At 35.5% G+C, this 24,391-nt stretch overlaps 1 protein-coding gene across 1 annotated transcript in view; it reads left to right on the top strand.

Moving 5' to 3' along the window:
• The window catches only part of KIF14 (kinesin family member 14), a 57,361-nt gene that overhangs the window by 23,851 nt on the left and 9,119 nt on the right, over positions 1-24,391 (top strand). Inside the window, exons 15-25 of the mRNA XM_055319495.1 lie at positions 1,392-1,494; positions 2,425-2,585; positions 4,661-4,808; positions 5,314-5,466; positions 7,022-7,148; positions 9,959-10,052; positions 10,646-10,778; positions 13,173-13,273; positions 17,917-18,011; positions 20,999-21,223; positions 21,406-21,590. Coding sequence (XP_055175470.1) covers positions 1,392-1,494; positions 2,425-2,585; positions 4,661-4,808; positions 5,314-5,466; positions 7,022-7,148; positions 9,959-10,052; positions 10,646-10,778; positions 13,173-13,273; positions 17,917-18,011; positions 20,999-21,223; positions 21,406-21,590 — 1,525 coding nt within the window. The remainder of the gene's footprint in view (positions 1-1,391; positions 1,495-2,424; positions 2,586-4,660; positions 4,809-5,313; positions 5,467-7,021; positions 7,149-9,958; positions 10,053-10,645; positions 10,779-13,172; positions 13,274-17,916; positions 18,012-20,998; positions 21,224-21,405; positions 21,591-24,391) is intronic.

Here is a 24,391-nt window from a genome sequence, read left to right as displayed (position 1 = left end):
AGATGATTAACTGAGATATGAGCACTTAAAGGGTAGCCAGTAGAAACCTTGGAGGCCTGACCTACCAGACTAGTCCTGTGTCACTGTGAGCAGCCTTTCTATTTACCCCAATCTGCTATATAAACATGGTTTTCTAATTATGCTATAAAAATAAGAATTTTTAAGGTTTGGGAAACACTCTTAAATTATGTATAAAAATACTTAAGCTATTAAGTGGTAGGGTGTGTTCTTATTCAGCTTCACTAGGCAATTTCAAATTGTTTTCCAAAATGATTATCAGTTTTTACTTCTGTTGGCATTAAGGTACCCTATTACTCCACATCCTTGTCAACACTTGGTACTGTCAGACTTTAATTTATGCCAATCAAGTAGGCATGATATAGTATCTCATTGTGGATTCATTTTGCATTTCTTTGACTAATAATCTCTTTATTTATTGCTTATTTTATTTTATTATTTATTTATTTGAAGATTTATTTATTTATTATTTATTATTTATTTATGAGAGAGAGAGAGAGAGAGAGAGAGAGAGAGAGAGAGAGAGAGAGAGAGGCAGAGACACAGGCAGAGGGAGAAGCAGGTTCCAAGCCGGGAGCCTGATGTGGTACTCGATCCCAGGACTCCAGGAAATTTTTTTTTAATTTTCAGAAGATTTATTTGAGAGAGGGTGCAGTGCAGAGGGGTGGAGGGAGAGGGGGAATCTGGAGCAGACTCCTCACATACCAGTCACCAGGTCCGGGTGAGGACCATGTCAGGACCACAGTCAGCAGGTACAGGGGAGCCCCATGTAGGACCCTGGGCCAAAGGCAGGCACTAAACCGCTGAGCCACCCAGGGATCCCCTATTGGTTATTTTAGTTTGCTCTTCTGTGACTTGCCTGTTTATGTTTTTTGTCCATGTTTTAGTTGGATTGTTGTTTTTTTTCTTAATAATTTTTAAGAGTTCTTTATATATTCTGATTGCCAAACCTTTGTTTTATGTGTTGCAAGTATCTTTTTTTCAGTGTGTGGCTTATCTTTTCTCTGTTTTGGTGCCTTTATGATGGATCAAGGCTCTTTGTTTTATTGTAGCACAATGCTTTTTCCTTGAGTTTATGTCATTTTATTTTGTTTTGGGGGGGAGGGTTGGTATTTTTTTAAGTAGTTATAATTAAAATACATACAATGAAAATTCTTCCCACCACTGATGGATGGAATTGCTACAGAGGCCAGGCTTTTTTCACCAGAACTACAAAAAGTAGTTGGAGGAAAATAAAGGAATTTCAAGTTATTTTTGTCACAAATTGATGTGAATCTTAACACCAAAGGAATAACCTAAGCAGGATTATCTTGTATTGTCTTTTTCTTTTTTGTCTGTCTTATAATTTAACAATGTACTTCTTATCTTAACAGTACTATAAAAAATTTTGATGGGATAGTGAGTATCATCCCAATTGGAGAAGCAAAGACATATATAAATGGAAAACATATTTTGGAATCCACAGTATTACATCATGTAAGTTAGCCTGTGCTAAAATTTAACAAATTATTTGACTCTGGACAAGTTGTTTAATTTACATGAGTCCCAGTTTTCTCTTCTGTAAGGTAAGGTAGTGAACTAAATTAAGAACTTTCCAGTTCTAAAATTCTCTTTTCTATTTCATTAATTGCCTTCACTTGTGCAAAAAGTTGTATCACTATAAACTAGTACCTGAAGAGCTGACCACTGACAGCACCATTATGTGTCCAGTAAAGAGCAGAGCTTTGGAAATAAGCCCTGATTATTTGCTATGTGACCTTTTAAAAAGTTATTTAATTAGGGTGATTATGTATCACCCAAGTTAGGACACTTTTGAGAGCATTTTTAATAATACATTGGGAGAAGGGCTCCTGGCTGGCTCAGTTGGAAGAGCATGTCACTCTTGATCTTGGGATCCTGAGTTCCAGCCTCACATTGAGTGTAGAGATTACTTAAATAAATAAAACTTTAAAAAAAAATTGCATCAGGGGAACAGGCATAAACCAGTCTGTTGCAGGCAAACCAAGATAGTTGGTCACTTCATATATATCCTATCTTTCAAGGGCAGGGGAGGATTAAATGACATACTTAGTCTATAGTTCTTAAAAACAATGTCTGCAAATTGTAAGCTCAGTGAATGCTAATTATGATTATTAAGTTCTGTGCTCTTCAGCTCTCTCATTCCTAATATTGAGATAATACTAGTATCTCACTGGGTTGTTGTGAGACATAAATGAGATCACATATATGAAAGGTATTTAACACAGTGATTGGCCTATAGAAAGTAACAAATGCTAGTTGCTATGATTTTTATGTTTATTATTACTAATTTTAGACTGTATGGAATTGCTGAACTTAATTATTTGTCCCATGTTAAGTTTTTGATTCAGACTCACCTCAAGCAAGTAAATTTTTTGTGTGCTTTAGGGTGATCGGGTGATTCTTGGTGGAGATCATTATTTTAGATTTAATCATCCTGTAGAAGTCCAGAAAGGAAAAAGACCATCTGGTGGAGATACTCTTACAAACGAGGGTCCAAAAGACTTTGAATTTGCAAAAAATGAGTTGCTTATGGCACAGAGATCGCAGTAAGTATTCCTAGTGATATCAAGTAGAATATGAGAGAGGTCTACAGGAGAGAGTTAATCATATTGTGCTAGTCTCCAGTCATTACTTCTCTGGGTGCTAATTTCTAGTGACATCATCTTTTCTCTTGGTACTTTCATTCATTTAGCAGACATTTATTGAGCAAATATTATATGTATCTGTCACTATACTAGAAAATACAAAGAATAACTGAAATTTAGCGACTATACTGGAGGAATTTATCATCTCATGGGGCTGATAGATAGTTGTGACAGAGTGCCATGACAGAGTCCTGCTCTGTGTGTGGTTTGTGGTGTGGGGGGTGACTCCTAGTCCCAACCAGGAACCAGCAAAGTTTCTAGGGGACGAGAAGACATTCCCTGGAATGGAGTCCCAAGAGACCATTAGAAGTTAGCCAGAGTTTGAACAGGTGGAGTGTAACCTTTTTGTTTTCTTTGCCCTGTTTTTAGCTCGTGCAATATTGTAGGATTTCCAATTTAAGCAGTATCCTTGTAAACTAATTGGTAAAGTATACATAAATAAAATACTAAAGAGTTAGGACTTTATCTTAAAGGATTTGTAGTCATTAAAGAGTTTTAAGTAGAGAAGAGATAGACATGATCAAAATCACATTTTTAGAGCTCACTGTGATCCAAGTCTGGAGAATGGATTAGAGGCAGAGCAAATAGAGCTTGCAAATACAGTTCACGGATTGTTGAAGAGAAGTACAGTGTGGTTGGGTGGGAGACAGTATGGAGAGAGTATTAAGGAGAAAGAATCAACTATGCTTGATGGCTAAAGAGGAGAAGGGTGGAGGAATCAGAATGACTAGTATGGACTAGGCTGATCCCACTTTTCTTCTAAAAAGTCTAAGCTTGCTTTTGCTCTTTTTTAAAAAAAATTGTATACAGAACATAAAATTAACTATTTTAACCATGTTAAAATATACATTTCAGTGGCATTAAGTGTATTGACAGTATGTACAATCCTCAAACTATCCATCTCCAAAACTTTTTTCATCATCCCAAACTGAAACTCTGTCCCCATTAAACTGGGACTCTCCATTTTCCCCCCTCACCCCCTCAGCTCACTGCCCCCCACCCCGAGACCCTGGTCATGACTAGCCTTCTTTCTTTTGATATTCTTTTTCAGTAAAATTGGAAATAGAAATTTCCATACAGTATAGTTGCTAAAGCATTGATTTTATTGATAAGAAAGAAGCTTTTAGTTTTTTATACTCCTTGATGCTTTTTTCCCTTACATATTGAAAGATGACAAAGCTAATTTAATATTTTAACTTACCAAATGTCAAATTATTATAGATGATTATATTATTATATATTATATTATTATTATAGGTGGCTGAAAATACACAATCTGTTTTATCAGCATTCATATCATTTTTAGTTATTTCAATGTTTTTCTTAATCTGTGACCTAAACATGAGTTAAAAGTTATTGATACATAAAGTTCAATTTTTGCTCTAACCATTGGTTTTTTTTTTTTTCTCTAACCATTGTTAAGCATAAAATACCCTTATTTTGAGGCACCTAGGTGGCTCAGTCAGCTAAACATCCAGCTCTTGATTTCAGCTAAGACTGAGCCTTGTGTTGGGCTCTATGCTCAGTTGGATGCTGCTTGACATTCTCTCTTGCGCTCTCCTTCAGCCCCTCCCCTGCAATGTGTACACCCATGTGCACACACATGTGCTCTTGCCCTTCAAAAAAAATCCTTACTTTGTATTTTCTGTAATGTTGACTATAATGTTTACTACCGTGTTCACTGTGACATCATATTTTTATATAACTTATTTTCTTTAAGATTAGAAAAATGTATCTACTTAAATATCAGGCATCTGCTATAGTAACTAAACAAATAAGCACATTTTCATCCTTTTATATTGTCCTGTTTAAACAAAAGCAATTAAAATTTAAGAACACTGTTGACAGAATGTCAGAAATTAAATTTTGAGTTTTAAATTTTTATTTGATGAAAACATTTTAATATAATTAAGAACTATTGTGGTATATAAAGAATTCTTGACAATGTACCCTGTGAATATTTTGCTACTTTGTAGACTTGAAGCAGAAATAAAAGAGGCACATTTGAAAGCAAAGGAAGAAATGATGCAAGGAATCCAAATTGCAAAAGAAATGGCTCAGCAAGAGCTTTCTTCTCAAAAAGCTGCATATGAAAGCAAAATAAAAGCCTTGGAAGCAGAACTGGTAAAAGGCAGAATTGGTATTTTCTTTCTCTGCTCATGCACCCCAAGTGATGTATTGGCTGTAAAATTGATTATATCCGTAAAAGGGAACCAGGGCAATATCAAAGATTAGAGAGTCAAAACCAAGTGAGTCTTGGCTTGCTTTACTTTTACTTTGGAAAGCAGGTTAGCGGTAGAAAAATGGCTTCTGGAATAAGAAGAAAAAATAGAGAAGCTTCTGTCCTCCACCTACTTGAGCCCATGGTTCTCTCCAGTTTGCTGGTCATGGTGCATTCCCACAACCCATTTTAGAGGAGAGTGCTCTAGAAGGTTTGACTAGTGATGCTTATTTTAAGTTAGACTAGTTAAGCTGAGTGAGGTAAAGAAACTACAGGGCAATTTTTCTATTGATGAATCAATTTCTTATACATTGATTAAAGAAATGGACTCTTGTATATTTTTTTATATTATTTTTGAAAAAAATGTTATGTGTTTTGCCCATTATTTATTATTATTATTTTTTAAAGATAGAAGAATCTCAAAGGAAGAAAATGCAGGAAATAAATAATCAAAAGGCTAATGACAAAATTGAGGAATTAGAAAAGACAAAACAGCGACTTGAACAGGAAATCTATGTCAACAAAAAGCGGTTAGAAATGGAGACTTTGGCTGCAAAACAGGTAAATAATTTCATCTTGTAAATAGTTGGCTCTATTCTGAGCAACAGCTGGATTTTTTTTTTTTTTTTAAGAACTCATGGTACCCAAGAGGGAACTGACTGAATCTGGGTCTCTTGATGCGAAGGGCTTTTCCTCCTCTTTTTTTTTTTTTGTTTTTGTTTTGGATCATTTTATTTTATTTTATTTATTTTTATTTTATGAGAAGGGCTCTTCTTGCCTAAAAGCTTACAACCTGGTAATGGTCACAGCTCTGCTCACACATCATCACACAAACATTTTGAAAGGGATAGAGTTTTTTATTTCCAGCTGGTTCCATTACAGTTTCCCCTTTTATTCCTCCACAACTATCCTGTGATCAGTCAGGCCAGATAATATAAATGAATGAATTAGTGCTAGGGCACAATGTGTAGAAGGAAGAAAGGCACAGCTCTTATGCTGGGTCATATCCTAATGTCAGAATGAAGCATTATCCATCTATGGCAAGTGTGGTCAGCAGGCTTCTTGCCTGAGTGACTCCTCAGAGAACTCACAGTAGGACGTTCATTACCCCAGTCCTATGAGCTCAGGCACTGAAACTTTTGTCATGTCAGTGAGGGTAGAGACATCTTTCAGGGGCTAACTCACATTAATTAAGGTACAAAGACTAAAGTATAAAAACAGACTGTCAGTATTTTAATATCTTCAATTACGTTTTTATCAACTTTTTTGCTATTCTTTCTCCTTATATTAGCAGTTGTTAAAGTATGGTCTTTAGACCAGCACCATCAGCATTACTGTTAGAAATGTAGTTTTAGGCCTCAGAACTCCTAAATCAGAAACTCTGGGGGTGGGGTCCCGAACTATTCTAACAAGTCTTGCATGGGATTTTTGACAAATACTAAAATTTGAGCAGCACTGTTTTCATCTCTGCTTTGATCCCTCATATCTTAACCTCAAAGTTTTATCCTCAGATAGCAATTTTAGTTTTCTTTTTTCCAAGTTTTGTGGTGACAGGGTGGGTAGAAGAAAATATGTTTAGTAACCCCAAAGTTCTGGTACTATATTATGGTGATAATATGTAACTAGTCAATTTTAGGACACAAAGTAGCTGGTGAACCACCTGAGAGAATTTTAGAAGAAAAAACAGAGGTGTCTAAATCTTGAAACAGTAATTATTAATGGACTATTATAAGGTCTATTTGTGGCAAATAAGGTTTTTGTGGTATCTTTTAAATTTAGCTTTATTTAGTCAACAAATGTTCTTGAATGTGGGCTCTTTTGAGCAGTTTTTTCTCTTATTTTTTTTTTCCTCTAAGGATTTTTTTACTTTCTATCAATGGGAAGAACAAGATTAATTTATGTTATCAAAAATTCCTAATAATTTTGTTACGGGGCAAATTTTATAAATTTCTTTTATAGATCACTTTTTTAAAGGCCTTTTATGCTTAATAAAACATGTATGCTTAATAAAATGTGTATTGTAAATGAGTTTTAATTACTGTGTTACCGTTATCAATTATAATTTCTCTATTTGTATATTTTCATGTACGGGTCTATGTGAATGAATATTAATTAGGCTTTAGAAGACCACAGTATCCGCCATGCAAGAATTCTGGAAGCTTTAGAAACTGAGAAGCAAAAAATTGCTAAAGAAGTACAAATATTACTGCAAAATCAAAATAATAGAGAGAAAACTTTTTTAAGTGAGTATATGATGATTATAGCAGGCATTTTCTAAAGTTGTATATGGTATTTCATATAATTATTAAAATACTAGACTTAGTTGCCTTTGTATATTAAAAATTATTTATTCTGGATGTTTCTGACTTTTTTTGGATCTAAATAAATTTGTATGCATGATTGTTTAAAATACTCAGTTTTTAGAATAGTTATGTAAGCAAATAGTAAACAAAATTTCAAGTGTTACTTTAATGTGTAGTATGTTTTCAAAAATGCAATCTCTTTTTTTTTTAAATTTTTATTTATTTATGATAGTCACAGAGAGAGAGAGAGAGAGGCAGAGACACAGGCAGAGGGAGAAGCAGGCTCCATGCCCCGGGAGCCCGACGTGGGATTTGATCCCGGGTCTCCAGGATCGCGCCCTGAGCCAAAGGCAGGCGCCAAACCGCTGCGTCACCCAGGGATCCCCAAAAAATGCAATCTCTTATTCTAATTTTTTAGGTCTTACATCTAGATTGAATTTAATCATTGGGTACTTCATCTTTTTCATTTGGATGTTATTTTTTGTGTGCACTTCTGTATTGCTGTATAGAACATGGCATATTTTTAATGTCTTTTTCTCATGGAAAATTTCAAACTAACTATAAAAGTAGAGAGATTACTACAATAGACTCTTATATACTTAATCATCCAACTTCAATCTCTAACACATGTTCAATCTTGTTTTAGCCATACTCAGTCCTCCTGTCTCCCTAGACTGTTGTGATGCAACTCCAAGACATCATATCATTGATCTGTAAATACTTCACTATGTTATCTCTGCATTAGATAAGGACTCTCTTTTCTTTCTCTGTCACTCTGTAAGCATAACCATGATATTGTTATCAAAACTAAAAATGCTAATTTCTTACACTCATTAGATTTCTAGTCTACATTCAAATTTCCTGGATTATGTCATAAATTTTTTTATGTCTTATTTGTTTGAATCAGGTACAAACATGATCCACACATTGTGTTTGGTAGATATGCCTTATAAGTCTTATTATTTTTAAAAAATATTTATCTATTTATTTTTTTTAGAGAGAGAGGAAGAGTGCCTGTGTGAGAAGGAGTGTGGGGTGAGGGGAGGGGTAGAGGAAGAGAGAGAATCTCAAGCTGACTCCAAGCAGAGCACAGAGACTGATGTGTGGCTTGATTTCAGGACTCTGAGATCACAACCTGAGCCAAAATCAAGAGTCAGAAGCTTAACTGAGGCACCCAGGTGCTCCTAAGTCTCTTTTTTTTTCTGTTTATTTTTCATTTTTATTAAGTAGGCTTCATGCTCAAAGTGAGTCTTTAACTCACAACCCCAAGATTAAGAATCACGTGCTCTACCTACTGAGCCACCCAGGAGCCCCCATTTTTAAAAAACATTTATTTATTTATTTTAAAAAGAGAAAGCAAGCACAAGATCACGTGTGAGTGGGAGGAGGGGCAGAGGGAGAGAATCCCAGAGCAGACTCCCTGCTGAACACAGAGCCCAAAGCGGCAGATCCCATGACTCAGGAGATCACCACCTGAGCCAAAACCCAGAGTAGGATGCTTAATGGACAGAGCCACCCAGGTACCCTTTTTTAAAATCTCTAAATCTGTAAATTTGTTTTTCTTATCTCTTTCTTCTTGTAATTTGCTTATTGAAGAAACCAGGTTATTTATCCTGTAGTTTCCCACATTCTGGTTCTTGATATTGGATCTCCATGGTGTTGCTTAATGGGTTCCTCTGTCCCTATATTGCTATAAAGTGCTCATTATTTCTTCAGGCCTGTCAGATTCAGATTCAATTTTTTTTTTTTAGGAAGAATACTTGGTAGTTGTATACTTTCTCTAACTTCTATTTTTAATTAAATCTGAGACTATTAAGGCTTGTTATATCTGTTGTGAGAGGTAAATAAATACACTTACTAATACATCTTTTTGTTCTTAGAGCTTAAAAACAGGGCCTACCAATGAATACTGGATTTTTTTTTTTTTTTTTTTTTTTTTTTTTTTACCATGTGTATAATGAATTTTACCCTTTCAAAAAAATGTTCTAGGGGCACCTGGGTGGCTCAGTCACTTAAGCATCTGCCTTCGGCTCAGGTCATGATCCCAGGGTCCTAGAATCAAGTCCTGATTTGGGCTCCCTGCTCAGTGGGGAGTCTGTTTCTACCTCTCTCTTTGCCTGCCACTCTTCCTGCTTGTGCTCTCTCTCTCTCTTTGTCAAATAAAATCTTTAAAAAAAAAGTTCTAATGGAATATTGGTTATAAGTTTGAGTGAGATAGAAAACATTTATGATAAAATCTTAATTTTAAATTAGGAAAATGGAATTGTGGCCTAAATTGTTTCTCTTTTTTGATGTCCTAAAATATATGTTTGTTTGTTGGCTTGTTTTAATTTTCAGGCAAGATAAAAAAGGATTGTGGTTTTATATAAGTAAAGTTATAGTATGCTTTACCCGATACTTTAAACAAATCAGAAATTGAGAAAAAAATAAATTAGAAAACAATCTTTAAAGCTATTAGAAGACAAAACACTGTCTTTGACATTTCCTCTCTTACAAAATCCTTTATCAACTTTCTATATCACCTTCAGTTTTTTTCCGTGTCTTCACAGGTGAAAAACCTCATTTTCTATGAAGAGTACTTTATTTCAGTTTTGAGGAAAAGTTACTCAAGTATTGCCCTTAGTTTCTGCAATAAATAGCTAAAACCATTTATTTAAAATCAATTTTTTTTTCCAGGAGTGGTTCTGCTTAGAGATATAAGTCAGGGCTCATATATGTATTTTGAATCTTCTCTGTGTGCTTCCTACTAGTTCAGACAAATTGGAGCTCCATGAAACTTTCAATGATGATTCAGGAAGCCAATGCCATCAGCAATAAATTTAAAAAATGTTATGTTTTTGGCAGGTGAGCAACTTATTATAATTAAGATAACTAATTAAATATAACTAGTTTTATGTAACTAATTATAAAGTAACTCTTTGCTTTAAACTAACTGGTCTTTATATGATTGATTTCTAAGTTTAGTTTCTGTAAAGACATGACATCTATATTGCCTTTCTGGGAGAGAACGGCATCAGAATTCCAGTGACAAATTCGGATTCTCCTTTCAGAGCTTACTCTGTAGTAAAAGACTTAAAGCATGAATGTACCGTGCTAAATATACTAAGTATGCATATAAAAACATATTTTATAAAGAGAATAATCTTAGACATTTTAGGAATTTACTAATCTTCTTTTGAGTTGCAAACTTACTAGTATTACACATTTGCAAAGAGATATACCTAATTAGGATTTTATTTTTAAAATCTTTGCATAAGAAGTTATTTTTAGATGGTATATGCTAGACATGATTTTTTACTGTAATAAAAATGCTTACCAATGGAAAGATTTAATCAGTGGATTGATTTTTTTTTATAGAAGTTATTCTAATTCAGAGAACTCTTATAAATGGATATGTGTGTTTTAAGATAAGCATTTTTCTTTGGTTTTTCTTTCAGACATGATGTATCAGATAAAGGAAGTAGTTCTGACACTTATGTTCGGGTTCGTAACCTACAACTAGGGATCTCAACTTTCTGGAGTTTGGAAAAATTTGAATCCAAGCTTGCAGCAATGAAAGAACTTTATGAGGTTTGGAATATTATTAAAATCTCTGTAAATGTTTTGAAATAAAAAATATACAAGTAACATGTTCTTAGTAGAGAAAATTTGGCTACTAAAGGAAAAGGCAATTTGCATTACTCAAACCAACCAGTATTAACAATTATGTATGTTTATTTTACTTTTGCCTGTAGACGGGGTTTTATTGATTTATTTTAATAGTTACATCTGTAATAGAGAAATTTAGTGATGAATCTGTTCACATACATTTGTAATTGTGTTTTCATAATTTTACTTTTTAGCTTAAAGAAAGAAGAAAGTTTATAATGTTTGATTTGTTTAATGGACAAATGAAAATAAACTAGTTAATCTAGGGATCCCTGGGTGGCGCAGCGGTTTGGTGCCTGCCTTTGGCCCAGGGCGCGATCCTGGAGACCCGGGATCGAATCCCACATCGGGCTCCCGGTGCATGGAGCCTGCTTCTCCGTCTGCCTGTGTCTCTGCCTCTCTCTCTGTGACTATCATAAATAAATAAGAATTTAAAAAAAAAAAACTAGTTAATCTAGAAAATAAAACAAAGGAAAGCAAATGAAGGAATGATGAAAAATAAAAGCAATAATTGATAAATTAGAAATCAAACTGAAGCTCTGGCTCTTTAAAAAGATAAACATGTGGGGCAGCCCGGGTGGCTCAGCGGTTTAGCGCCTGCCTTCAGCGCAGGGCGTGATCCTGGCGACCCCGGTTCGAGTCCCACGTCAGGCTCCCTGCATCGGAGCCTGCTTCTCCCTCTGCCTGTCTCTCTCTCTCTGTATCTCTCATGAATAAATAAATAAAATCTTAAAAAAAAAAAAGATAAACATGATTTTAGGAATGGGCGATGGCATTTATACAAAGATATCAAAAGCATTTAAAAATTATTTTACATGTGAAACTTTATGCTAATAAATTTGATAATTTTCTAGAAAAGACTTTCTAGAAAAAGATAAGTTATGAAAGTTGATTTAATGGATGAATAACCATGCAATAAATTGAAAAGTTTGTCAACTAGTCTCAAGAAAACAAAAAAAAAGAGCTAAAAAGTGCTGGTTCCAATCAGTTTTATGGGGAAGCTCTTTTAAATTGCAGAAAACAAGAGTGCCTTGCTGGCTCGGTCTGTAAAGCATGCGACTCTTGATCTCAGGATCATGAATTCAAGGCCCATGTTGGGTGTAGAGCTTACTTAAATAAAAAAGAGAACAGATAAATATAATTGTGTTTCAACTTCTGGAACATAGCAAAGGATAGAAAGTGTCACCGTTATGATGCTAGAAAAACTGATTAAAATCAAACCAAATGAAAACCACAAAACCTGAAAAGATGATTCAGAAGGGAATTACAAACCAATCTTCACATGAACATAGCTATAAAAATCCTGAATAAAATACCAATAAATCAGGGATGCCTGGGTGGTGAAGTTGGTTAAGCATCCAACTCTTGTTTTTGGCTCAAATCCTGATCTCAAGCTTGTGAGATCAAGCCCCAGGTTGGGTTCTATGCTCAGTGTAAGTCTGCTTAGGATTCTCTTTCTCTGTCTCTCCCCTCCTCACTGCGCTTGCTCTCTCTCTCCCCCCCGCCCCCATAAGTACATAAATCTTAAAAAAAAGAAAAGAAAAGAAAAAAAAATATCAGTGAATCAAACCCAAACATACACTCAAAGAATACTTACACCATGATCAAGTAGGGTTAATTCCAGGAACGCAAGGTATATTATTCATAACAGAAAATCCAAAAAGACTGAAAGAAACTGACAGTGTTTATCTCTAAATGATGGTTTTGTAAGTAGTTACATTTTTGTGTGTTTGTTTATACGTATTCATGATTTCCAAGTTTCCTACAATGAGTGTGGATTGCCTGTGTAGTTAGAACAACAAAAAACCATATTGAAGTAATTTGATCATTCTTGCCTTGTCATATACATTAAAATGTGGTAGGTGAGTTACCTTCATTATTATCTAACTTCTTACTTGCAATGTTCATTGCAATATTCTTAGATTATTTTCCTATATAATTATACTATTTCTGAATCAAGCTCAATGTGTATAGTATTTTGCTAGAACTTTAATATTACTTTAAATATTTAAAATTCAGATTATTAAAAAATAATAAAATAAGATAAAATTCAGATTATTATCGTGATTAATATATCTGACCAGGTAATGATTGAATCTTAATGTTGTCAGATTATTCTTTTTCTTTTTTCCTTTTTTTTTTTTTTTTAAAGATTTTATTGATTCACTTGAGAGAGAGAGAGAACTTGATCCCAGAACCCTCGAATCCTGTCCTGAGCCAAAGGCAGACATTTAACCAGCTGAATCGCCCAGTTGCCCCAGTTGCCGAATATTTTTAACCCAAATTAATAGAAACCATATATTTTATTTTCCTTAGAGTAATAATAGTAACAAGAGTGAAGATGTCTTTTGTGATCCTGAAGATGAATGGGAACCTGACATTACAAATGTGCCAGTTTCTTCCTTTTCTAGAAGGAGGTAAAGACGTTTTGTTACTAGATTTTTGTTCTCGGAATACGTGTATATATATCATTTCCTTAATTTAAAAGAACTATCTGTTGTCATAACGGATATGTCTGTGCAGGGATCCCAGTAATATAAGAAAAATAGTATGTTACTGATGAAATTACAGCACTTGGGGCATTAAATTGTTTATTAGAATAGGAACAAAATTGTCCGCATCTTACCATATAAGTCTTAAGAGTGACTTAGAATAGCATAAATCTAATTTCCTATAAAAATGAATGGTGTTTATTACTTTTAAATTACCCTTTTTCAAGAAGTTGGCATATTCTATGATTTTTTTTGTAAGTTATAGAACTTGAAATGCTGTCAAGTTAGTGTGAGCACCACAGAAGAATAAATCATGGTGATAGAGAACTTCTATATATGACAAATGCTGTTTATTAACTAAAAACCTAAAAGACTTCCATGGTGAATAGATGCTTTTCAAGGAAAAACTAGTTCTGTTTAGACCTCACACGCTTAGATAACAGAGGGGCAAAATGGTATAATAGAAAGGCCTTGGTCCTGGAACCAATTTAGCTGCTTAGTTTGGTTTTTAAACAAAGACTTCTTTTTAAATAAATATTTCTTCATTTGGTTTTGAAACAAGACTACTGTCTGCTATGTCTTGAGTATACAAAGATGAATAAAAAACACTCTGTCCTCAAAGACCAGGAATTGAAGAAACTAGAAGAACAGTTGATAAGGATCCCAGATCAGGTCAGGCAGAAGGACTGGAGAGCAAAGTCCGGTTTTATACATATTCAAGAGAAAGAATCACAAAGGACTTGGCTAGCTGTGGGGCTGAGGGTGGTAAAGGGCTCAAGGATGAATCATGGTCTAACAAGGGTGACTGGCTAGAGGAAAGTGGTGTTCTCTGAGATGGAGGGTGAGATGAGTTTATTTTTGGACACAATGAGTTTGAGATTCCCAGGGAGAATCCCAGGGAGAGTCTACAGATTTGAGAATTTAAATCTGTATATTTAGGTCTAGAACTTGGTAGGAGGGATTTGGGAATTTTCAGGATGTAAGAGTCAGTAGCATTCATCCATGTAACAGAAGCATCATCATTATGAAAAACATTTATTGTTTGCTAAGTATTATGTCATGTATTTTTTTACACAAAACTATGTGTTAGTGTTGTCATAACCCACCTTTTACAGATGAAGAGACTGAAGATTTAAAGAGGTTATCACTTGTCCAAACTCACAGAGTTGATAAGGGAAGAGCGGCACTCAAATACTCAAATCCAAGTTTGAGTGACTCCAAAGATCCTGATTTTCTTGAGCACTATGCCATATTGCTTCTCTTTTGCATATGAAAGAACAGAATAGAATCTTTCTTTCTTTCTTTCTTTTTCTTTCTTTCTTTCTTTCTTTCTTTCTTTCTTTCTTTCTTTCTTTCTTTCTTTCTTTCTTTTCTTTTTCTTTCTTTTTTTTTTTTTATTTTTACTTCATTACCTTTAGCTGAAGCTCAGAATCCATTTGGGTTTGCAGACCTTTTCATGCTTTTCTTGTTTTTGACTGTGCTTATTTTAAACTCATTTATAAAATTTCAAAGCGAGGAATTACTTTAGAGCAACTCTTCCTCCTGTTATTTTTGTTCTATTTGCTACATGGTAACTGCTAAGATACAGGAAGAAATAGCCAAGACATAATAAGCTGAAAGAAATACAAAGCATGTCCTTTAAACAGATTCTGAGTTCCTTGAGCGTAGGATACTTATCTGTATCCCCTACAATATACTATAATAAAAAAGTCCACAGGCTCATGTCAGAGTCCTAGGTTCAACTTTTTTTCATTAAATTTTTAATTTTAATTCCAGTATAGTTAGCATATGGTATTATATTAGTTTCAGGTGTATAACAGAGTGATTTAAGCTGAGTCTGACCATAGGCAAGTGACATTACATCTTTAGGCTTCAGTTTTCTTATCTGATAAGATGGAGACAATGATACATATCTATTCTACAGAGCCTATCTCTAAGTTTAAGTGAGGTCATAAAAACAATTGCTTCTCCTGCTACTATGACCACCATGGGACTGATGATGTTGTTGTGAAGGAGTTATTAAGAATCAGAAATTAAAAAAAAAAAAAAGAATCAGAAATAAAGTATGTAGGACTCTCACTGCAGTGGATGAGTATTGAATAAATGGCAGCTCTTATTATTGAGTGCTTGTATGTATTAAGTAAATCTTGGAATAGAGAGACTATCTGATTTCTGATTTAATACCAATAAACAGAGATCTTCAGGTGATTCATCTTGAGGACTTCAGAACAGAGCTGGATTCTCCAAAATGAGCTAAAGATGGCCCCTGGGGGAAACTGGGCAGAAGGGTTTGGGGTACTTAAGCTAACCTGGAGTAACATAGCCTTCCAAAAATTCGGACCAGAACTACAAATTCATTAGAGGGTGATTTATAAATCCCTTTAGAATTTATAATTACTGGTTTCTTATTATATTTTATTATAAACAGATATAAACTTGGTGTACTTAGAATTGTGATCACACAGTATGAACACTAATAATTAATGAACATTGGTGAGAGATGGGATGGGTGAAATAGGTGAAGGAGATTAAGAGTATACTTACTGTGATGAGCACCGAGTAATGTATAGAATTGTTGAATCACTGTGTTGTACACCCGAAACTAATATAACACTCTATGTTAATTATACTTGAATTTTAAAAATTAATTTTAAATAAATAACAAACATTAAAATTTTAGCTTATTGAATGGTGGTAATTTACATCTTGTTTTCTGCCCACTTCTAGATTAATAATTAGGGAACCAACAGAAGTTTAAATTGTTACCAAAAAATTAAAACTTCTTTTAATATTTTTCAAGATTTTGAAATTAGGTGTTTTCACTTGGTAGAGATGTTTTTTGAGAACTTCTATAATTTAAAAGTATCATTTTTTTAAAAATAAATTGCTCTTGGTCAGAGACCTTGTGTATGAAGTTTCAGCCTTGTAAGAATGTTTATGACAGAATTGCAAACTTTGAGAATGCCTGCAGGTAATGGAAACACTGACAGATTCTTAATTATGGAACTGCTACTGGGCAACAATATGCCAAAGCTGCTCTGCGATAAAATAGACTGGTTTGGCTGCCTATAAATTTTGATACATACTTTGGGCAGTTAAAAGTAGAATTTCCCCTGAGGTTAAGTAAAAATTTTTTGAAAGGAATGTGACAAGCATTTTATTTAACATTGTTTAACTATGATAGTGTTAAAAGAATAAGTTTTCCTAGTTTAGACTTACTGTAATAATAACTTACTGTAGTAATAACTTTCCTTTCATTCCTAAGTGCAAAAACTGTTACCTTTGAGAACTGATATTTCTTCTTCCTATTACCAGTCATATTGAGAGTTGATATTTCCTCTCCCTAGGATCATATTTTTGCTTTTCTTGTAGGAACTCATGGGGAAAAATATATTTGAAACATTTAGATGGCTGCAGATAGGACACATTTCTGTTTAACAATCTTTTCAATGAATAGTATTTTCCTTTGAGTGGCCTTTGGTAGTAGAGAGTTCTGTGAGGAAGAAGACCTCAAAGGACCCCCTTGATTTAGATCCAGGTCACAGCTCGAGTAGCTTCATTGATATAATGAGGGCTGGAATTGGAGTTCAGAAAATTGACAGATGAATGGCGATCTGGAAGTAGGCTGCTTTTTCCAGTAGCATTTAGAAAGAAAGAGTAACAGCTAGACAACCTGTCACACTCAAGGCAGAGATTTGAGTGGTTTTACAGGCTGAGGGAAAAGAGGCAGCCAAAGGAGCCATTGAAGATAGAGTCATTTCCTCCATTTGTTACTGCTACACTTCACAGGGATTGTGCTTTCATACTGTGCAGCAAGTACTTACTTGAATATTTATTTACCTACACCATTCCCATGTTTAGAATCCTTCCCAGGATATTCTCAAGATAAAATCCAAGCTTCCTTAATTGGCATCCACGGTCAGCCCCAGGCTGGTGCCTGTACATCTCCCAGCCTCCCCCCTCACTCCTTTCTCACTTCCTAGGCTACAGGCCTTCTGGAGCTTGCTTGAGTCGTGCCTGTGCAGCTTTTCTTTTATCACCAGGGCTTCCCACTCTCCCCTCCTTCCCAAACCTGCCTCCCCCTTTGGCTAGGTACTGTGCATCCTTCAGTGGCAGTGTTCGGGGGGGCCCTCCCAACCCCTTGGGCCAGCTCAAGTTCTTCTCCAGTGGAGCATGCGCTGCTCTCATGACACATCACTTTATTGTCGTTATTCTCTCTTTTGTATTATCTCTATTGTAATTATTATCTCTTTGTCTATGGACCTTAAGTTCAATTAGCCCAGAAACCATGCTTCCGGTGTTTAATCACAGTATCTAGAGCCTGTAAATAGTAGTACTCTGCAAATATGTATTCCATTTAATTAATTAACTGTATGCTTAGAACAATACATATAGATAGTAAAGTTCTTGCTCAGGAAACCAAATGAATTTAGCAATTTCTTGATGAAAATGTTTCCATTGAAAACACATACCTGCATACCAGTTTTCTCTAGAGAATTAAGGATACTCTTAATACTATTATTCCATGTGGTATATAACCACTAATCCTACAGTTTTTCTTTTTTTAGGAGCCGGAGCTTGATGAAGAATAGAAGAATTTCTGGTTGTTTACATGACATACAAGCCCACTCAATTCAGAGTTTGCATTCTTCCCATTCATCAGGTATTTTTTTTCATCAAATTTTCTTGTATACTGAGAAAAGCACCAAGTCCTAGGTCAATGGCTACCTTGTTTCATGTTCTTATGCAAATCGTTTCATCTTCTACTAGTTTCCATTTTCTTTATAAAATAAAGGGAGTGGACTGGGTGGCCCTTTCCATGCCTAAAATTCTGTGCTATGTGATTTATTTCAAAGCCTTTTAGTAGAGTGGCTAATTCAAATGTGGAAGAAAAAGTTATAGGAATTTTTCCAGTGAATAATTATTTTATGTAAATATGGGTTACAACATTAATTTTCTTACAGAAGGGAGATACACTGTAAATTTGCATGTGTAGCTAGCTCTTTGTAATAATTTAAATGACTACCAGGTAGCAGTGGATCCTGCATAGCAGTACAGAAGAACAAACCACTGCTTCACTCAACAACCTGGATGAATCCCAAAAATGTTCTATGGAGTGAAAGCAACCAGATAATAAAAAGTACACACTGTATGATTATATTTCTGTGAAGCTGAGGAGGCAAAACTAATCTATGGTGACAGAAGCCAGAGTAGTTCAGAGTAGAAGAATGATCAAGAGGGAACTTGCCAGAATGCGGTTGTGGACATGTTGGAGACACTGATTTAAGTGGGCGCATACACAAGTGTAAAAGCAATAAGCTATATAGTGAAGACATGCAGGTTACAACTATATACCTTAGTAAGCAAAAAGTTATAGTTTCTGTGTAATGTAACAATCTATTTGATAAAGGCATTAATGGAATATAAGTAGTCATAAAAGAAATTTTATCTCATCTTGACTTTAAAATAAAGAAATTAAAGGCACCTGGGTGGCTCAGTCAGTTAAGCATCTGCCTTCAGCTCAGATCATGATCCCAGGGTTCTGGGCTCCTTGCTCAGTGGAGCGTCTGCTTCTCCCTCTCCCTCTGCTCCTCTCCAACCCTGTTTGTGCACACTCACTCTCTCCCTCTCTTGTTCTTTCTTTTTCTCTATCTCAAATAAATAAAATCTTACAAAAAAAAATTAGGTTTCTTTTTTTTCTCTTTCCATTTTTTTTTTTTTTAAGATTTTATTTATTCATGAGAGACCCTGAGAGAGAGGCAGAGACACAGGCAGAGGGAGAAGCAGACTCCCCACAGGGAACCTGATGTGGGACTAGTACCCAGGACCCCAGGATCAGGACCTGAGCCAAAGGCAGATACTCACCACTGAGACACCCAAGTGCCCCAGTTTCTTTCTTTTTAATAATAAATTATCTTTAGGAAGATAATTATCCTACTTACTTGTTTAAGGGAGAACAAAATAAGCTGTAGGCTTTTTGTTTATCCCCACAACAAAAGGTTATATATCTGTGGTATCAAGTTATTTATTCAATATTATTTGAGAGTAAAATGTTTTACAAAAGTAATTTTTCCAGATAAAGCTATCTTACAGGCCATATTTAAAAATAAAATAAAATAAAATATAAGCGGTCTTTCCTTGTTTGCAGTTCTCAAAGAGGAAAACAGAAACCCACATATGCTTTTAGTTATGAACCTGCCCAGGCAGCCGTGGGGTTATGAGGGTGCACTTTGCAGCTCGGGAAAGTTGAGCAAGTGTCCTAACTTTTCACCTTAAGTACTATATTTTTAAATTAGAGTTTTGCAAGGCTTCTTAAAATGTTGGTGTTGGATTTTAGAATGCATTAACATAATTATCTTCTTAAATAATATGTCATTAACTGTTCATGGTGACTAGAATATAATCATCATCATGTTATTATTACCCTGCAGTGATAGAGCTTTGCATTTTATAGCTTTTCTTTTTTCTCTTCCCAAATCAAACTCTTATCTTTGATCTAGACTCTTTTTTAAAAACTACTTTTGTTTTGTTTTTTAGGTAAACCTTATCCCCAACATGGACTTAAACTCATGACCCTGAGATCAAGAGTCACGTTCTCTACTGACTTAGCCAGCCAAGCGTGCCCCTGTTCTAGACTCTTAATGGTCCCCACCCTTTGCCTTTACTCTACCTTCCATTGATTGATTGATTGATTTGATTTATTTATAGATTTTATTTATTTATTTGAGAGAGACAAAGATAGGGAGAGCATGAGCAAGGAGGAGAGGGAGAAGCCAACTCTGCACTGAGCCAGGAGCCTGATGCAGGGCTTGATCCCAGAACCCTGGGATCATGACCTGAGCCAAAGGCAGACACTTGACTGACTGAGCCACCCAGGTGCCCCTCTGCCTTCCTTTAAGTTTGCTGTGTAATCACCTATGAACTGGACAAAAAAAAAAAAAAATCTTGTTTATAAAAGGAGACTCATTATACTCATGAGTTAGCATTCCAATATAAAGTTATTTCCAGAGGCTCCAAATGAGCCCCTCGAGCTATTTCTATTCACTTCTGGTTTGGACAGTCCTTAGAAAATTGTGCTGAAAATCTGTTTCCCAGAGATGTGATATATTAACTGTAGATAATCATTAGCTTTAGCCTATTTTGATTACAGTATACCTAGAGAAGAAACTAGTATAAAGTAGAGCTTCTGATACTTTCCTTTTAATATAGTTTGCTTTAGTATTGCCTACACTTGCAGCTTATGTATTTAAATTAACTTGATTTATATTTATGTTTATTATATTTATTATTTTTCATGTAACTGCCATTGTTTTCACCAATTCAGAGTTTCTTAGGTGTTCCCAAAAAGTAAATGAGGAAGGAGATTAAACCTCTGGTTATTTAGTTTATTTGCATTATCTGTTATTTGTATTGTAGTTGAAGAACTACTAACCTATGGATTGATTCCATTGAAAGATTAATTGACTCCTTTATAGAAGTTTGTTTTCACTTTGGTTTATAGAAATAAGGATGCACTGAAATAAGAATATTCAAAGTCGGCACTTTGAATTTACTGATGAATGAGTCTATAATACGCTTGCATTAATACATTTGTTTGAAAATATTGTGCCTGAAAAGTAGGCTTAAGATGGCTATTTTCTACCAATACAGGCTTAATGGAGAAGTCAAGCACTATTTACTCGAGTTCAGCAGAATCTTTTCTTCCTGGAATTTGCAAAGAATTGATTGGGTCATCACTAGATTTTCTTGGACAGAGTTATGATGAAGAAAAAACCATGGCGGACAGCCTGATTAATAATTTTCTTAAAATTTATCATGGGCTATTTGCCATTTCTAAAGCTCATGAAGAACAAGATGAAGAAAGTCCAGATAACTGTAAGCAACCTTACTGCTTTTATTCACTTACACGAATGCTTTCTGCACATTGCCTTTTCTTTTAAATGACTGTCACACTTGACATGCATTTTCTGACTATGCTAAAATGTTTTAATGGTGATCATTTACGAGCTCTTTTATTTGGAGATTATTTTTTTCAGAAATTTTCCGTCTTCTTTCAGTGTTCTCTTCGGATCGAGCAGCTCAGGCACTTACTATCCAGGTCACATGTGCTTTTGAGCAGCTTGTGGTGCTAATCAAACATTGGTTGGATAATACTCTGCCTTGTACCAGCACAGCAAGACTTGAAGAGGAATTGAGACAAGAGGTTAAAAAACTAGGAGGCTACTTACAGTTATTTTTGCAGGTAAATTGATTTGCTGATTATATCATTTGAAGAATTCATTTATTCAGCCTGTGTTTATTGACCTACTGTCTGCATCTTCCCCAAAATTAGATCTGTAGGATTTTCAGAAGGGATTTCTGTTTTGCAATTCTGAAACTGTGGTTTTCTATAATTGTTTATTGTTTATGGCATCTGTGCCAGGCACTAAGAGCTCTCAGTGATTTATAAATATTAACTCATTTAATTCTCGTAACTACTTCAGAAGTGGGAACTGTTATTAATCACTTCATTTATAAATGAAGAAATGGAACCATAGGATGCGTAGTCTATCCAATGTTACATAACTAGTACGTGATTGAGTTAGGATTTGAACCCAGGCAATCTTGGGCCTACAGTTCATGCTCTTTATTATGCATATTCTGCTAAGCTAGTCCTCAATAATGGCTCTGGGGAAGAAAGGCAAAGTCTTGCTCTAGTTATGTAGTGGGTTTCAGCTTGTGCTGAATTAGTCACAAGCCCAGTGATGTACAGGCAAGAAAATAATTTTTTTTCTGTTTATCTTATATCAAGTGAGACTAGGCTTGGCTGTGAAGAAACTAAGTAAGCTTACTCTCTGTCACATAAAATCTGGAAGTAGGCATGGTGGCTCTGCTCAACTCCTTGAGATTCACACACCTTCCAGTACACCCCTTTACCAAGCCTAAAGTACTGCCCTTTATTTCATGGTCCACCATAGCAGTGGAGCTCTGACTGGGTTCGGTGCAGTGGGATGGAAGAAGTGACAAAGAAGAGGAGGGCCAGATGGGTCTTCTTTTAAGGGAAGTTTCTGGAAATTTCCATATGACATTTCTCTTTTTATAGCTTTGGCCAGAACTTCATCACACATACCATATGTAGCTACAAGTATTATTGGGAAATGTGCTTTTTATTCTGGACCGCTGAGTACCTAGTGGAGAATCAAGGATTCTACTATTACAGAAGGAGTGGGGAATTTGATACTGGATAATACCTAGGCATCTACCATATCAGCAAACTCCTCCATAAGAATTCTTTGAATGGGGGGCCTGAGTGGCTCATTCAGTTAAGCATCCAACTCCTGATTTCGGCTCAGGTCGTGATCTCAGGGTCATGAGATCAACCTGTGTGACGGCTCTGCGCTCAGTATGGAATCTGCTTAAGATTTTTCTCTCTCCCGGGATCCCTGGGTGGCGCAGTGGTTTACCGCCCACTTTTGGCCCAGGGCGCAATCCTGGAGACCTGGGATCGAATTCCACGTCGGGCTCCCGGTGCATGGAGCCTGCTTCTCCCTCTGCCTATGTCTCTGCCTCTCTCTCTCTCTCTCTCTGTGACTATCATAAATTAAAAAAAAAATTTAAAAAAAGAGATTTTTCTCTCTCCCTTTGCCCTTCCCCTTGCTTGCACATGCACATGTGTGCTCTCCCTCTAAATAAAATCTTAAAAAAATAATAAACATGAATTCCTTATATATGTGCAGGGATTAGATATGAAAATAACAAAAGGGGTAGGTTTCATTTTTTAAAATGGGTGACTTGGCTTCACAACAAAATGTTCTAGAATGTTTGAACAAATCTTATGTTATTGTGTTCACCAAGAGACTTTCTACATTCTATTATTGTAGTAGAAGTTTAGTTGGATCGAATACTTCCTGAGTGGTATATTTACTTGAGAGGATTTGGAAATGTTTGTTTGATTGAGTAATCTAACTGGTCAAATTGAAATCAGATGTTTATTTTTAATTGCCATTATTCCTTCCTAGGAGGCCTTTCTGGGTATTTCCATGACTTGGTTAGGTATTTCTCTTATTTGTTTTTCTGATAACCCTGTACTTTACCTATTATGCCTTTTAATATAACATATTTGCAGGCCTACATACCTCAATGGTCAGTAAGCTTTGGGCAATTAGAGGTGTCCTTTTTCACAAGGACTTGTTATATGATAGATGCTCAGGTGGATACTTGTTATTAATTATCAGTTCACACTGGATGAAGGATCACTTTGGGTAGAAGCAGTGAGGAAACAGAATGACCCTAAGGCAGAGAGATGCACGGCAGACAGGCATGGGTGAAGTCATAGATGGAGGAAAATGCTCTGATAGCACAGAGCCATGAAAAGGAAAGGGAAGGCTGGCTAGAGAGCAAAGCTGGCAGCCAAAACCTGAGGGTCTGACTTCTGCTTGCACCTGGAGAAGGGAGCTAGTGGAGGGGTTATGGCAGAAAAGACAGTGTGAGATATTCTTAGTTGGCTCTTAGATTTTAGAGCCAGTTCAGGAACAGAAGAAAATGCCAAAACCCACTATTGGCATTTGGAAATCCAGTGCTTGAACCTCTGCTAAACTGGTTCTATGTCTTTTGGCAAATTGCTTAACTTTTTAAGCCTCCCCATTTTCTCATTGGGAAAGTAAAAAATAATAGTACCTACCTGGTAGGGTTGCTCTGAGGATCAGATGGATGGATGTTAAAAGAAAGTACCTATTAGAGTAACTGGTAGGTAGTTTCTTTCCTTATTTTGTTCTCTAGGAAGAACACTTTGAACTTAACTAGGGGTTGCGACCTATAGCCCTGTGGGAAATGTTTCATGTAAGGAATCAAGGATGGAGCGAACAGGTGACTTGAAGGGGAGATTAGACCAAGCTCAGGACAGACTTCCTTCTGTTAAGTTGGTAAAACTGAATTTAGTGACTATGCTTTCTACCTAAGTGTGGTTTGAGAATTCTTACCTTGTAGCGGGACTATAAGCGTAGCCCAGAAAGCACGCCAAGAGAAGTGCTCTGAAGAATCATTCCAGTTGGCAGGTAACAGAAA

The sequence above is a fragment of the Nyctereutes procyonoides genome, unplaced genomic scaffold (genome assembly GCF_905146905.1).
Source record: "Nyctereutes procyonoides isolate TBG_1078 unplaced genomic scaffold, NYPRO_anot_genome, whole genome shotgun sequence".
Lineage (NCBI taxonomy): Eukaryota > Metazoa > Chordata > Mammalia > Carnivora > Canidae > Nyctereutes > Nyctereutes procyonoides.
Note: the sequence above shows the minus strand (reverse complement) of the source record. Positions and strands in the feature narration are given on the sequence as shown.